Source organism: Oreochromis aureus, linkage group 20 (genome assembly GCF_013358895.1).
Source record: "Oreochromis aureus strain Israel breed Guangdong linkage group 20, ZZ_aureus, whole genome shotgun sequence".
NCBI lineage: Eukaryota > Metazoa > Chordata > Actinopteri > Cichliformes > Cichlidae > Oreochromis > Oreochromis aureus.
In genome coordinates, this window is record NC_052961.1 from 21,612,736 (window position 1) to 21,629,988 (window position 17,253).

Sequence of the window (17,253 nt, forward strand, 5' to 3'; positions counted from 1 at the left end):
GGAAGAAAGTGTTGTTTTTGTTTGTTTGTTTTTTACACAGGTGGAAATTATAATCCTTCATGTTTATAGTTCACAAGATAAAACATTTAGATATATTTAAGGTACCTTAAGGCACATCATATACATTATATTTTCTTTGTATCCTAAAAAATGGGCTGATTCGTATTCGTGAATATAGTTTGTAATTGGTGTCTGTCAGTGTTAAGATTTAAGATTTCATTTAGATTTTCCTCAATAATTCATGTGGGCATGACTAGTTTAAATATTTAAATATTAGGATGTTATTTATTTATTTATTTATTTATCATTAGATTTTTATCATTTTCTATTTTTGTGAACTGTTTCGTGTAACAAAAAGTCGACATTTTATATCAGAAACTTCGGTCTCAGTAGTCTTATTAACATTAGCCCAGTGGTGGCGCTGTTTCGTTTCTGGAAAGAAAATCGACTTAAAGGAAGAAAAAAATAAACAAAGAAGAGTTCCTGAAACGGAAACGGAAACATGTAAAAGTTATTTAAGGTGCGATTTTTTAAAACACTTGGCTCAATAAACGAGGGCGGGGTTTGAGGTGTTCCATCTTCCCACGCCAACATTCGACTCCGCACGCGCTACTGAGGCTCTTCCCGCCAAATCGTGCAACAAAACGAGCGCTGAGCCATAATCGTTGGGAGGAGTTCTATCTATTTTCTTTTTCTGGCAACTGAAACTAACTACAAGCAAAACATAACCGAAAGGAGAGCCCAGAGAGAGATAAATAACAGATTTTTAACTAAGCCAAAGCAAAAATGTCTTCCCTGAGTAACAAATCTGCGCAGGAAATCAGCGACCTGCTCGATGAATACGGAATAAAGCACGGACCTGTGGTCGGTGAGTGGCACAGATTCAACTGTTTACTATGCGCCCGTTTTTGAATCAGTAGCCGTGTCAGCTAACTTTACAGCTCTTTCCTAGATTTACCTGTAATAAAGGCTCCCCGTGTCCTGTTTGTTCACAGAATCTACGAGAAACCTGTATGAGAAGAAACTGAAAGAGGCCATGGCCAAAGGCAAAAGAGCCAAACCATCACCTGACAAAACCTACTACAGAGAAGAGGGTGCGATTCACATTTTCATATATACGTGTCAAATTTGTCCCGTGTCCTTTTAAAGGCGTGGAAAATCTATACTATCGTAATTACAAAGTCTATAAATTAGTAAAAGAATTACACCGTAGTAATTTCTGTGTAATTATTAATATTATTTATTATTTGAATGCAGGCCAGTAAAATATGAAGTCCTAAGCTCGTTTAAAGCAATTGAACATATAGACATAAACAAATAAAAGGTAATGGTTGACAGTATCGACATCATTAATTTTAGATAGTAAGAGTGGGGTCTTCTTCAGTACAATTGTATTTATCTGTAGGGTTTTAGTGCATTTAATAATTCATTTTAGTATTTATATTTAAGTTGTTTTTGTTGTTGTTGTTTGTCTTCCATACAAAAGAAACACCTAGCCAAGCCTAGCCAAGCAGCTGACTAGGCTTCTTACTGTTTTGTTTCAAATGAGAGGTTGTTGATCACGTCATTCACTACAGTCAAGATGGAGAGTTGAGAATGTGCAGGAAACAGTGTAGTGAACATGATATTTGTGTTTTCTTTCAGAGGAGGAAGTCACCTATGTTTACAGGACACCCGTAAGTATCTTTTCCGCACTCCTTCCAGAGGTCTGTTCTGCAAAAGCGAGTTCAAGATATTCTGCGTGTCTTCCCATTATCTGGACTTCATTTAGGCTAACATCAGCAGCCAGGAGAACCGGTCACACAAAGCTAGTCATCAGCTTGCTAAGTTAACCCTGAGGTTAGGTAGATAAGATGAAATCCTGCTTCGTAGTACAGGCCTCAGGTGGGGCCTCGATTGTTTTGCATTACTCTGGAGTGAACAGACGCATTTTGATTCTAGCAGAAATGTGTTAGTTGTACTTACACGTAGCAAAATGCCATACCTGTCTGACCTGGACTCACTTTCTCTTGTTTCTATTTTGCAGACCAGAAGTGAAGGCTCAGGTGACAGGTCAGTTTTCTCACAAATCCTCCACCATCCTGTGAACTCCCTTTCTCCTGCTTTTATCCTCCCTGTTGTTCAGTCATTTAAATAAACCAAGACAAATCTGAATCTTGAGTTGGTAACTGCGGCGTGTCTCTATCTAGTGGGGCTTACGTGAGGTCCAGACCAGAGTGGAATGAGAGAGATTATCAGCACGAGTGAGTGAAAGTCTTACAAACTGCTGTTTTTGAGAGAAACACAAAAAACCCTCATGAACAATTGTTTTTTAACCTGTTTCTCCCTCTACAGGACATCCTACTCGAGCTACTCAAAGTCCAAGCCTGAATACAGCAAAAGCAATTATGGTAACGAGTAAGTATTTTTGTATCTATGTTCATACCTTCTTTTTTTTTTTGCTTTCTGCAGACAAACTTCAACCTCAAACTGCCAAGCCACTAGGTAAAATGTAAATAATAACAGAATGCAGATCTTTTTCATTCAAAATACATTACCTCTTTAAGAGTTAAGAGTTTAAATGAATTTCAAATCATTGCTTTTTTTCATCTTTCATCTTTTTAAAAAAAACAAGGATATACTTTGGTTTTAGTTTAAAGAATCTGCAGCTCTGAACTTGTGAAATCAAAATATCCATGTCACCTTAAAGAATCATTTAGACTGCCAGCTCTCTAGTGCAAAGTCTGTATGATGTCCCATTGCGCTTTTATGAGAATAGCAGAGGTAATTGTCTCGTGGGCTCACAGGGAGTGAGTGGTTATCTCATGCTGTGCCTCCTGCATGGTCTAATATGGCAGCTCCCTTGTGAGGATGTGACTGAGCAAGCTATCACCTGCTGTGTGCAGGTGCTGTTAGCTGTGATGATGACAGGCATTTCCTATGGCATCGTTTCAATATGCTTACGCAGTCCCACAACATTTATTTCCATCCAGAGTTGCTTTAATTTTTTGCCAACATCCTGTATTGATGACAGTAGTGTTGGACCGCGGCGTGAAGTCTTCTCTGCATAGCTTAAAGAGTCTCAGTGGGGTTAATGTCAGGATTCATGATGTCTTGTGCTCCCCGAACCACTCTTTTAGTTTCAGTGTGATGAACTGGAATTGTCATCAGGGAAGGGGAAATCCACTGATGGAAAAATGCGGTCATAACACTTATCCAGATAGTCAGCTGACCTCTTAATTTGGGCACATAACTGTGCTGATCCTAGACCCCAGATCATAACAATGCCCCCACAGGCTTGTACAGCAGGCACTAGGCATGATGGGTGCTTTGTCTCTTCTCACCCCGATGAGCAATCACTCGAGAGCAGGTTAGACCTGGACTCATCAAACCACTTGACCTTTATCCACGATTACAAATCATGGATAAAATGATGGAAATTATGCTCCCAAGAAAACTGAAGCCTTTTTTTCTGATTAACCTCACTGATATGTTTTTCTTAAGGCTGCACACCTGTTTAGTCCTAATCCTTTGACTTGTCTTTTAGTTGTGCATGCGGAAATGCTCTTACGTTCACCATTAAACACACCCATGAGTGTCTACTGTTGATGTTTTTCACTAATTGATTTCAGCAGATGTTTGAGTCATCTCCAATTATAATCATTCAAGAGTTTATTTGTTTTTTTTTTCACCTTCCTTCCAGGTTTAAATAATGCTCTGGATAGTTTTAACCCAACTTTAATAGTTTCAGCAGTCTCTTTAGTTGTTCTCTTTGCTTGCTCCAGGGCTAATAATTTGGCCCATTTGGTCCTTCTTGTTTTTTCTCACAAGCACAGGATATGTATTCTCACATGGGTGTGCTTCAGTCAGGACTAAATAGCCTGCTCCCAGCAGAAACACATTAATCACTGCAGTAATTATCCAGAGAAAGGTTCCTGCTATTCGCTTAGTTAAATCCAGAGGTTGACTTATGTTTATAAGGCCACCATAGTGTACAGTATTGAGCTGCATTTAATGCCAAACCCTTCTAGAAACTATCCATACACATCAAAACTCTTGGATCATAGATTATTATTTAGAAAGAAACTTATATTCAGGGCAAACTTTATTTCTATGGTTCTGGTTATTTGTTCAGAGGCAGATATGGTGTTTAATGATGTGTTGTTAAAGGTGAACCGATTACAGTGTATAAAAGAAAATGTAATTAGACAGGCTACAATGTAACATTTTGATGCACTTGTAATAAAATTCATTTTATTTTGAAACTTTAAGTTCACACATGTTACTAAAGTTGAATTTTAATCTTTGATGCAGAGTAATAACCAGTGTTACTCTATAAGTAACACTAATAGAGTCAGAAAATGATCTAACATTTCCTTTAGCACTAATTTAGGGTATGCATAGCGCCTTATTTTGTCTTACCATCGGTCCAAAAGCACACCGGTATTATTTTAGGAGGCTGTAATTATTTTGCACTGACCTCTTATCAAACTGAAAGTTTGTGGGAGCAATTATCATGCCAGATAAAAACAAGTGATGTCATACTAGTTTGAGATGCAGAATTTTAACTATGTGCTGATGCATGATTTCCCTCGATTTCCTTTCCAGACCCGACATGTATGACACTCCGTCCACTTACAGAAGCACCTACGCTAAATCGCCACCCATGAAATCAGGTCAAGATGTTCCAGATGCACCAAAGTCATCACGTCTGATCCCACTGTGGGTTCAGTTTGTGTTCTTCCTGGCTGTGGCAGTCTTCCTCTACTTAGTTTTTTCCACTATGGAGATAAATGAACCCCTTAAAGGGATAAAATGATTTTTTTTTAAACCATTATTTCCTTATATTGAATTTAAAGGAATGCACATGATTAAATGCATGCATTTTAGACATTTTATGCAAGATTGTGTTTTTAACAGCAGTACATTCTCTGCTTATGCTTTTAGGCAAAATGTTTATTTGTCATTGAGCTTCAGTACATTACCACTACTCGAATCAACCAGCCTGCCACTTTAAAACACACTAAAATCTTCCTTTTTTTATCTGGACACAAGCTGTCCCTCCATCGGCACAGTTTCAAGTGATCTGTCGTGGTTTTAAGAGATGATCGTCCACAGCTTAGTCCAAATATGGCCGCAGTTGACCATAAAACATCCAAAGATTATCACGCAAGATTTTGAAGCTCATATTTTAAAGCTTCAGCTGATTGTCTCCTTTTAGCCTCTGCAGTTCACAGTGAATCTGTCTGCATGACCAAAATTTGGGTGGCAGGGTTTTTTTTTTTCTTAAATAAACATCAAACTTGTACAACATGCATACATTTCTCAATATTTTCCAAATGTTAGATGCATTTTTGACAGGCTATTTCCCTCAAAACAAAAACTCGTGGCACTGCGTCAAGCCAACCTGCATATCCACTTAGTTATTCAATATGTACCCTTTTTTCCCTCATCATACTTCTAGTAATGCAGGTGTTTCGGATTCATTGTGTATTTTTAAATATTTGTAGTTTACGGGTCCAACAATGTTTCCATTTTTCAGTTATCAAGTATATTTTGGACATTTTCAAACCAGCTGTAATGCAAGTGCCTCTGTGTATTTGGAGATTTTAAAAAAAAAGTCTGGGTGGGGTTAAAAATGTAAAAGGTGCACTAGACGAGCTGTTGCCCCCAGCGTTATGAGTTGATTCAGTATAATTAAGCTGGATATCATATTTTTGTACTACATAATCCAACTTTAACATCAGCCGGGTTTGTTGTGATTTGTTTTGTATTCCTGTTTCAAAACTGTAACTATTAAAAACTAAGCTTATATATGTAAACATTTAAAGCTTTAGGTGTTTTGTTTTTTATTGTAGCCACTTTATTGGGTACACCTATTCACCTGCTTGGTAAAGCAAATATCTTATCAGCCCATAACATGTTAGGTAGACGCCGACCTGCTGAAGATCAATCTGACCATTAGAATGGGGGAAGAAAGATTATTTGAGTGACTTCAAACACTGCATGGTTGTTGGTGCCAGATGGGCTGGTCTGAATATTTCAGAAACTGCTGATCTGGGATTTTCTCACACAGCCATCTCTGGGGTTTACAGAGAATTGTGCAAAAAGGAGAAAATATCCAGTGAGCAGCAGTTTTCTTTGTTGACGCCAGAGGTAAAAGGAGAATGGTCAGTCTGCTTTGAGCTAATAGGAGGGCAAGAATAACTCAAATTGCCACTCATTACAACCAAGGTATGTAGATAAGCAACTTTGAATGCATAGCAGATGGACTGCAGCAGCAGCAGCAGCAGACCACACTGGGTGCCACTCCCATCAGCTAAGAACAGCAAGCTGAGACTGGAATTCACAAAGGCTCGACAAAAGAAGACCGGAAAAGCAAGTCTCGATTTTCTGCTTCAGTATTTGGGTGGTACGGTTAGAATTTGTCTCAAGTAACATGAGCATATAATAATCTTGTACCATGGTCCAAAGCTCAGATAATCTCCAGCTGGTTTCTTGAACATGAGTTTAGTGTACTTGTTTGGTTTCCACAATCACCAGAACTCAATTCAATTGAAGCACCTTTGGCAGCACCTGTGGGCTCCACCAGCACAATACTCTAACTGGGCATCAGCCAGGCTTTTACACTTTGCTGCTCCTGCTGCTCTCTTTTCTAGTACAATGGCAAATTAATTTTTTGAACTATAATAAAAAACATAATCCCAAAATCCCAGTAAGGCCACTGAAAAAAACTAAAAGAAACAATGGTGTGGAAGAGTTGTTCAATCAATAGCATAGTGACCTCCATTACACTATGAATGGTGCCATTGGCTGACTGAAACCTTTAGTGTTCAGACCCCCAGAGGACACATACACAGAGCACACTGAAATGGACCAAGTACAAGAAAAACAGGTGCATGAATGCTAGGGTGCAGCTGAATAGTCAGATTTGCTTAGCAGCACTCTTACATGAGGGAAGTGACCCAGACGTATCTGCATCTGTGAGGCAGCTTTTAATAAGAGCTATTCAAATTCTCTGAATACTAAGGAAATGTGCTTCAGTGCTTCATGTGTTTGGCATAGGATAGATTAGACCAAGCTACTGAGTTAATTTCATAGGGATACATCATACGACCATCATGAAAACAGTTAAGAAAAGTGACAACCTGGCATAGATCATGTAAATATTAAAATATGTCAATTTCCATAACCACTTTCTTTTGACTGTTCAACAACAGGCTGTTTGTCACACCCAAATATGAACTAATAATAAGATTGCTTCTCAGTATGTTTTGGTGGGAATTACCTGGCATGAAGAACGGGTTTATTTATATAAGACTGATCTATTTAGGGCTTTAAAGTTCACTACAGTTCAGTTTGTATTACCAGTACTGCCACACTTTTGGATCATCATGTAGCTTTATGTCAGCCGGGATAAGTGATGGATGCAGGGAACTTGAACAAGGAGTCGGAAGGTTCGGAGTGTTGCATCTCCATCCAATGAAATAAGAAAATAAGATGTAGTTTCATTTTTTTTACGTTATAGGCCCTGCATGAAACGACATGGTAAAGAACGCATGGGGTTGAATTAAGAGGTGCATTTTGGATATTGTAGTTTCAGCACTGCAAGAAGTCCTCCTTCAATCTCCTTCACACCTTTCCTTGACCTCCTGACTTTTTCCAACAAATTCAAGGAAAAGTGTTCTGTGAAATAAGGTGGGAGGTAATTGTGTGGACTATTCAACCACACTCCTGCCCCCACAAATCCACTTTGCACTAAAATTAGCACTGCCACTAACAAAAAAAATGCACAAATACATTTACACACACTTTCTAAGCTGCATGGTAATCATCGTGGGCTATCATTATCTAAGCAGTTGCTCAAGCGCCTGCAAGACAGAGTCACACGCATAAACCATCAAAACATTCAAACAACCAGCAAATTTTTAAAAGTTCTCATGTGCAAGTTTATAACTTCTAGTGTGCAAATGTTCTTAAAGTGCAGAGTGCTAACTAGAGTACAAATGTGCCTAGAAGAAGTGCACAGTATTATCCAAAACAGAATACAGTTTATTCTGAAACAGCAACCTCTTCATTACATTGTTAATGACATAAGATGCATAGTAGTGTTAAACGTTACATACAAAAATGGCAACTTATCCTTTAAGGATCATTGATCTGTAGGCAAGTATGCATTGAGCCTGTAATGCCTCTCATTAGCGTCACCTTTTTTTAAAACTACATATACATAGATACCTGAAGAACCTATGTCACAGTTTCCCCAGTTTAGCTTTTAGTAGCAATTTTCCACCTCATACATCACAGAAATAGTCATGTCTGAGTGAATCTCACAGCTACTCTGAGTCTTTATCGACTTGGATCCAGAAATAGTTTCTACAGTCCGTTAGACTGTGTCTGAAATCATTCACTACGCTTTGTTACATTTTCATTGAGTCCCGTGTAGAGGATTATACTACTCAAATATGACGGGTAGGTGTCGACTAAATAAATACAGGCATGCATTTTTGTGATAAATATACATTACACCAAGGATTTGTTTTCCTAATGATTAATGCACATACTTCTGTGGCAGTTTGTTTCCTTTCTCATATTAGCCATTTTTCTTCTTCCATGCTGGACTTGTTTGCAATGCATTGTGGGGTTGAATAAGTCCACTAAATGGCATGTAGTGATCCCATACATTTTATAGTGAGGGATTTCAGACACAGTCTTCTGTGGTAGTGTCACAATGATGCAATGCTGAATGGTCACTCAGGTCTATTGTTTTGCCACAGTAACAAAGACAAAAGAAGTAACGCAGCCTGAGATTGGTCGGTGGTAATCACAAGTAAAGACTGTCTCATCCAGGCTGTAGTGAAATGGTTCCAGCTGGCACCTTTTCCAAAAGGTGTGGTAGATTAGGAGCCAAGGAGCTGGTTGGTTTTGTTTTTACATCTCCTGCCATCTAGATCCATGAAGGACACACGGAGAGCCCTGAAAATAGGTTTGAAAAAGAGAAATATATATTACTCTTCAATAAGTCAGTCAAGACACAAATTCTACAAAAGCATAAAGACAATAAATTAAACTACTAGAGTGGCTATAACTCACATGTAATTCATGTTTGTATTAGTGCTGTCAATAGATTAAAAAAAATTAACTAATTAATCGCACAATTTTCTGTAATTAATCGCGAATATTTGCAATTACTTGATCAATAGCCTGGTTGCAATTACATTTTTTCAACTTTGTATTTAAGCTTGTAACTGACATTTATGCAATATAATGAAGTAAATGCAGAATAAACACAAAGAATGTATGCTTAAATTCAAAGAGAATTTAAATAGTTTTCTTCAACATACACTAATATATAATATATATTAGTGCTGTCAAACAATTAAAATGTTTAATCAGATTCATCACAGGGTTACTGTGGATTAATTTTGATTAATCACGATTAAATATCATTCATTTTTATTCTATATTAATCGCATTTCAATTTGCATGTGCAAACAGACTCGACAAAAAAGGGAAAATAATAACAAATAATAGCAAAAATTAATAAACTTCTATCCCTGTCAAAAGGTAAATTATTACCATATTTTTCGCACTATAAGGCGCACTTAAAATCCTTTAATTTTCTCAAAAATCCACAGTGCGCCTTATAATCCAGTGCGCCTTATGTATGAATTGTGCTTACTGACCGATTTTATGTGATGCACGGTGCTCAAAAATCTGTCAAAAAATGTTTTAGTATGACTTTGGTAAGCTAGAAGCCGCACTGCTTGATGGATTGTCGGAGCATTACGGCTACCGTAGTCAGGAGCCTCGCACAGTAATCTGGGTCCAAAACTCCGTCCGCTTCAGGTCCAAAACACTGCGGCATCACTGAGAGTTAAAAACTGTCTAAATTCTTTCATCTTTAATAAAATGATTAGTGTTGCCGCTTTACCGGGTGTAACAATTAAGTTTAACATCCAGGCATCCATGAAAACAGAATTTATTAAATTTAACGGAGTTAGAAGTTAGCAGGAAGTTAGCTCGCTAGTTTCCACCTAAACATCATATAAAATGTCCTGACTGAGAGATTTCTGAAAAACTTAAAACTTACAGCTCTGCTATCACTTCCAACATAAATGAAGACAGAAAACTAAACAGCAGTGATATTTGTAGGGTTACTGAAGTTGGACTAGCTGGTATATAATGATGTGCTACGTGATCGCTAGCGACACAGGTATGTTAGCATAACAAACACAGTGAAGCTGGAGGATGAATGCTAACTTTTTTCCACTCGATAAAAGTTAACGTGAGGGTTCCCAATAGTTAGGCGACAAATGCAATCGCATGGCAGGATGCTGTAAATGGACCAAATTTCAGTCAGGAGAACAACTGAGATAATCCATCCACAATACGAGGTTAGTCATTACTATACTGCAACAACATGGGAATAGAGCAGCTGCGAGAGAATTCAACATTAATGAATCAATGGTACATTAGTGGAGGAAGCAAGAAGAATGAGTTGAGTAAAATTTGACTTATCTGACTGTTTTGCTTCGCTTAATGCGCCTTATAATCCGGTGCGCCTTATGTACGAAAAATACGGTACTAGAGACCACTTGTGCGAACAAGAGGTTACAGCTGACTATAGTAGAAATACAAGTGTACCTAAACTAAATGATGACAGTGACAAGTCAGGGAATATCAAATTTGCATAAATTTAATGTTATAAAGAATTAAAAGGAACCATTCGTGCAAGAATTATGTACTGAAATACCTTCAGGTATCTGCTGCCTGCATTCCAGATCACAGCTTGTTTGTCGATAAAGCAATATAAGTGTTGTCCACACCTGCAAACAGAAGCACACTTCTTACCCTTGGGTACATACACAGGATGCTTTCAGAAAAGAGAGTTATTCAAATCTCCGGCAAAGCTCGAAGGCTGCAGGTAAAAAAGGAACTCACAGGTTCTGGTCTCTCTCTCCAGCTCTGAGGGCTTCCTCTCCTTATTACACAGTACCTTGGCCACAATGACTATGATGATGAGAGCCACCACAAATGTCAGACCAGACACGAGCCAGCTGATACCCATTGGACTCAGGATGGGATCTGGATCTGAGAACGAGAGGAGTTTTCTGTAGGTATGTGTAACTTGTATATCTAAATAAAACGAATATTAAAAAAAACATGTTTTTTATATCGACATGCAACATAAAGTCTCACCTCTGATGGCTATAGGCAGGGGTTGGCTCTCTCTGGAGACGAAGGTACGTCCGCCTAGCTGGACCCGGTACAGGCAGTAATAGTAGCCCTCGTTGGAGCTCTGGGCGTTAGGAAAGGTGAAAGTGACGAACGGGGTGAGCGCGGGCAGAGTCTGGCGCACTGTGCCATTAGAGCGGATCAACCGCAGCTGGAAGGAACCCCCGGGGTACTGCTGTAGGGTGGAGCAGGTGATATTAAAACTTTGGCCTTTGATGACAGAACCAGCCGGGGCCTCAGCGGACGTGTTGTACCAGTGCTGGGGAGTCAAGAGCTCCACTGTCGACCAGACAATAAAAAATGAAACGGTGAAACGGGTTAATCAATGTCAGAATTTTAAAATAATGTCCAAAAAGATGGACAAATGGAGAAAAATCCAACATGGATTCAGTTTTGGCCAAAACACTTTAAAAACCAAAATTGCCAAAAGAATTCACTCACCAATTCCAATCACTGAATTTGGGTGTTTCAATCACTTCAACATCCACAGGTATATAAAATCAAGCCCCTAGGCACTGCTTTTACAAACAGTTGTAAAACAATGGGTCGCTCTCGGGAGCTCAGTGAATTTCAGTGTGGTACCGTGACTACACTTTTTACCTGTGCAACAAGTCTAGTTCTGCAATTTCCTCACTGCTAAATATTCCAAATTCAGCTGTTAGTGGCATTATAAAAAATGAAAGGAATTGGGAACGACAGTAACTCAGCCACAAACTGGTAGGTCATGTAAAAAGTCACAGTGACAGCGGATGCTGAGCGCAGAGTCCGCAGAGGCCGCCAACTTTCTGCAGAGTCATTCACTACAGACCTCCAAACTTCATGTGGCCTTCAGATTAGCTCAAGAACAGTGCGTAGACAGCTTCATGGAATGGGTTTCCATGGCTGAGCAGCTGCATCGAAGCCTCACGTCACCAAGCACAATGCAAAGCGTCGGATGCAGTGGTGTTAAGCGCACTGCCACTAGACTCTAGATCAGTGGAGACAAGTTCTCTGGAGTGACAAATCACGCTCTCTGTCTGGCAATCTGATGGATGAGTCTGGGTTTGGCAGTTGCCAGGAGAACAGTACTTGTCTGACTGCATTGTGCTAAGTGCCCTTCCTGTTCTAACATGACTGTGCACCATAGCACAAAGCAAGGTCCATAAAGACATGGATGAGAAAGTTTGGTGTGGAAGAACTTGACTGGCCTGCACAGAGTCCTGACCTCAACCTAAAGGAATGCCTTTGGCATGAATTAGTGCAGAGACTGCGAGCCAGGGCTTCTTCTCCAACATCAGTGTCTGACCTACAAATGCCCTTCTGGAAGAATGGTCAAAAATTCCCATAAACACACTCCTAGACCTTATGGAAAGCCTTCCCAGAATAGTTGAAGCCATTATATCCGCAAAGGGTGGGTTGATATCATATTAAACCCTATAGAGGGTTTTAATGGGATGTCACTGAATTTTTTAAGTGTGTGTAGACAGATGAGTGAATACTTTGGCAATATAGTGTATTTTCTTATCTAATCTGATCATTTGTAGCCAGTTGAGGGAACTGAGGTAGAGCTCATTCTCAGTCATCAATAACATTTTAATAATCTGACACACATTAATAAATAGACAGATGTCGTACAATGGAAACAGAAATCTGCACAGACGCTTCTAAAATGCTAATTTTGCTGTGTGAGCACCCATCTGTTTATGGCAGACATGCTGGGTGTGACTAACCAGTCTAAACCAGTCTGCTTGCTAACACTCTGTACATCGTCAAGGTCAGTTTTCCTTATCAAGATGTCTCCCACCGAGGTGCCTCTGTGTACTTCTGTGAATGCAGAAAATATTTTGTGTGTCTGTTCATGCTGATCCTTTAACATAGGCTCTTATGATAAAAAAACAAAGACTCTAAAGACATCTGAAGTGTTCTTGAGTTTTCAGATTCACACCACAGCAGATTGCACAAAACATAATGCACAACTGAAAAGGGCAATGGCGCAATAGTGTTACCGTCAAAGCAGCAGTGACTCACCTACAGTGATGTTGATTGTGTTGCTGGGTGGGGAACTGAGAAGCCTTGTAGGAAAGCCACTCTTGATCCTGTACCCACAACTGTAGCTGCCTTGGTGGAAAGTCTCTACATCAGACAGGGTGAGCTCCATCATATTCTGGGTCTGGTCCGCCCTCTGTGTAACCAGCGGTGTGGACACTCCATTTTTGTACAGGTGAAAGTCACTGAGGTGATGACCCAGCAGAACCCTGCAGACAAAGCGAACGGACTCCCCGGGAGAGAACACAGTGTGGGGTGACATCAGGGTGAGGATGGGTGTTAAAAGAGTACCTGAGAGAATAGAAAAAAAATATAACCACAACATTAGATTACATTTTTCAGTTATGACACTCAGTCCAGAGTCTTCATGTATCAACAAAGCAGAAATGACTCAGCACTGGTTCTCAGCAGTGTGCGATCTCACCTGAGCACTTCACGCCTGCATCGTTCTCATGGGTGCAGTGCAGGTTGCTGTTGAGGACAACACGGCAGTGTAATAAACTGCTCTCCTGTCCGGAGCACTGGACTTGATCCAGCCAGATAGGGCCACTGGCTTTACGAAATCTTAGACCATTATGGACATTTTCAGCCAAGCCACAACCAAGCTCCAAGCACACTACATCAGCGGCCCGGAAATCCCATCCGTAGCCGCAGACAGTTCCCCATTCCTTGTGGCGGAGCACCTCAACTCTGCCAGAACAATTGTTGTCCCCATCCACTAGTCTGACCCCACCTGAGGATCAGGAGGAAACTACTTAGACATACAAAATGCAAGCCAGTGAACGCAGGAGGTTTAAATCAGTTCTAGGCTTACCGAAAGCAGTCACTCCATCCCACAGAGCACCCAGCAGGCCTGAAAGGGAATAACAAAAGCAAATTTAAAGAATAGCAGCCATTTTCTTGCTTGTTCATTATTAGAGAGTCCAGTTTTGGTGGGAGTGGGAAACTACAGCTACAACTTTGTGATCCGTTAATGGTTTTTGAAGCCATAAAGATGTGTCTGATAAGCTTTCTACTTGATTTCAGTGGACTAAATGATGCCTCAGATGTCACCCAACAATTCATCAAAGCTTCAATAACTGTCCATTTTAAATCAACACTCAATAAGACCTTCATGAAGGTCATATTCAAAAACATTTTAGCTAAGCAATTCCAATGCATTTCGCTGCTAATTAAAAGTTATGCTATAGTGGTTACTGTTTATATGCTAACGAAACAAGTTTTGTAACGTTAGAAATCAGTTTGCACACTTATATGATTTTAAGCAGATTTTTGTTAGTTTTTTTAGTTTCACGTGGGTGAATACATATATAATGTGTAACCAACGCCAAAGTCCTACTTGGTTATCTTATAATCACAAGAACATGAGCCACCAAGCTCAGAGCAACCTAATTCACATACAGCTAGAAAACAGGCCAAGCTAGTCATTATTAGCTTACCTGTTAGAAGGATATAAAGGAATCCCATCAGCATCTTCTCCTCAGCCTTCCATCGGCTGTGCAGGGAGCCCGTTGTCTTGCTGTTGGTGCAGACAGCCGCTGAAACACATCGGCTAAGAAGACTCGGGTGGCGTTACTGAGCCAAGCAGAAACTCACGAGGAATAAAGGGCTAACGGCTAACCAAGTGTAAACAGCTAACAGTGGAGCAGCAGCGGCCGTAGATAAAAACATTATCGAGATATGAGCAGCGGCAGACAATGGAGTGGTGAACAATGGATTCCTGCGCATATATCAAGTGAGTCTCCTGCTGTTCATGGTGATGAATCCAGGTGTTGCAAACAGAGTTGCAACGTCCATAGCTACGTGCAACGTGCCTTCGGGCTGCCGTACTCACGTCAACGGTGACATTAGCCAGCCAGGTGCTGAGCTCTTCGCTCGTGCTAGGCCCTGCTAGATTGGATCAGCTCTGCTGCGACCCGCCCAAACAAATTCCTAACAACCAATCCTCCAACCTATCCAGACGTTACTAACGAATCACAGCACAGCTGATCTCCTGCTCCCAGCCTCGGCTCCTTCTCTCTACCACAGACAGGGGTCACCATCCAGCCGCAGTGCTACGCTGGTCTCACCTTTCGTCTTTGGAGGTGGTGATGTGCAGGACTGCAAAAACCATTATCACCGAGTACAGATACCGATACTTTTAACTTATGCAGGCGGAATTTGTACGGGGAAAGCACGGTGTCATGATTTATAGCATGAATGCATCACTAATATGCTAAAAAGCAATACGTTTTAATGACCACTACATATTTGGATTTTTGCTTTCCCATTGATTTAACACTCATCATGGGCATTCATCCCTGTTCTTTTTTCCAGGATGGATGGATTGTGCAGCATACATCTTTACTTTACTTTACTTTACTTTAAAAACCAGAATTGAGTGCACACGTTTGAATTTATTTTGGATTTTCTTTCATCTTTAAGGGTCCAAAATGTACAAGCAGATTTTAATATATACATTACTCACTTAAGTCTTTTAATAAGTGGTGCTGAAGGTTCTACAGTGTCTTTTAAATTGCAAAGACCAAGCGTTATTATTGTTAGTGATTAGGATTTACTACAAATGGTCAGTTACTGGACTGACCAATATTGAGAACAATGGCAAAGTCGAAGGAATTATAGATTTACATATGTTGGGAAGGTCTCTTGGAGTCATTTCCAAACAACTGCAGATTCTAAGATCATCAGTTCAAAAAACTGTGCATATGTACAAGTTATTCAGATGTGTCACCACATTGCCAAGTTGTGGAAGAAGGCCCTAACTGTCACCCTCAGATGAGAGGAAATTGGTTAGGATGTTCAGGAACAACCAAAGCTCAATCCTGCCATGAACTGGAAATTGCTGGAACACCAGAAGTCTCTGTCCACAGTGAAGAAAGTTTCACTTTGCTGAGAGAAGAAAAATAGGATTGCCTGCTCCAAATTGATGCATTCAAGCTCCACTGAAATTTGCAGACAAAAATTATTTGGCCACAATAAAAAAAATTATGTAAGATAAAGGTGAGGCTTTCAAACATAAGAACACTGTATCATTTGTCAAGCACAGTGGTGGTAGCATTGTGCTCTGCGGCTGTTTTGCTGCCAGTGGGACTGGTAAATTGGACAGTGTGGATAAGATAAGATAAGATAAAACTTTATTAATCCCTCGGGTGGGTTCCTCTGGGAAATTCGGATAGAATGATGGAGGAGGACTACCTCCCAAACACACATCAAAACTGATTTTGGAAAGGATGACCCAGGTTAACATTAAGCTTTTAGATTGACCTTCCCAAGCTTTGACCTCAACCTTGTTAAAAATTTATGGACTACACTTAAAAGCAGAGTCTGTGCCAGGAAACCAACCAGTTCAAATAAACTCTACCAATTCTGTCAATAAGAGCAGTCAAATATCAAGGCAAAAGTATGGCAGAAGCTTGTTGGTGACTACAAAATGAATCTGGTTGAGGTGCAACATGTTAACTAAATATTAGTGGGGATGTATGTATATACTTGAGCCTGTATGTATACTTTGGAGAAAATTCCAAACAAATTTTTACTTTGCACCCAGTTCTTGTTTTTTAAAGTCATTAAAGATGTTTGCTGTACAATCATTCCATCCTGGAAAAAAACAGTTCAAAGAAATCATTAAAAGCCCACAATTAACATGATATTCATGCTCATGAGAATATGCAAACTTCTGACCACAGCTATAAGTTGGATATTCTTTTCCTCTCTGGAAGGACTGTGCCAGTGTCTCTTTGCTGGCTCTGGGCATTTTTCCTCCTCATCTCTTCATTTTGTTTTCTGCTCCGAGTTCTTATTTTCACAGTTTTTCATATGTTTGTATAAAATGTTGTCATAGCAGAACAAAATCCTTCCTGCACGCATCACTGTCTGCAGTGTTTTCATTTACAGCCACAAAATAATTCCACAGGAGTCTCCTTTTTTTCCTGCCATCGTGCTCTCACTCACTGTCTGCTCAGCACTGTTGAGTCATATGATCGCACACTACAAAACACAGTAGAGCACAGC

At 39.9% G+C, this 17,253-nt stretch overlaps 2 protein-coding genes across 2 annotated transcripts; one reads left to right on the forward strand and one right to left on the reverse strand.

Annotated features, from left to right (window-relative positions):
- Positions 1 to 550: 550 nt before the first annotated feature.
- Positions 551 to 5,809, forward strand: LOC116309785 (emerin-like). The gene is made up of 7 exons (XM_031726485.2): positions 551 to 868; positions 996 to 1,094; positions 1,645 to 1,676; positions 2,027 to 2,052; positions 2,190 to 2,243; positions 2,335 to 2,397; positions 4,588 to 5,809. The coding sequence occupies exons 1-7, from the start codon at positions 787 to 789 to the stop codon at positions 4,796 to 4,798; spliced, it is 567 nt and encodes a 188-aa protein (XP_031582345.1). The 5' UTR covers positions 551 to 786; the 3' UTR covers positions 4,799 to 5,809.
- A 2,201-nt stretch (positions 5,810 to 8,010) lies between these two features.
- On the reverse strand, positions 8,011 to 15,287 carry LOC116309768. The gene is made up of 8 exons (XM_031726463.2): positions 14,682 to 15,287; positions 14,057 to 14,095; positions 13,667 to 13,975; positions 13,225 to 13,533; positions 11,182 to 11,496; positions 10,924 to 11,073; positions 10,736 to 10,808; positions 8,011 to 8,955 (listed from the first exon to the last, which is right to left on the reverse strand). Exons 1-7 carry the CDS (start codon positions 14,713 to 14,715, stop codon positions 10,765 to 10,767), a joined length of 1,200 nt encoding a protein of 399 aa, XP_031582323.1. The 5' UTR covers positions 14,716 to 15,287; the 3' UTR covers positions 8,011 to 8,955; positions 10,736 to 10,764.
- Positions 15,288 to 17,253: the final 1,966 nt, after the last annotated feature.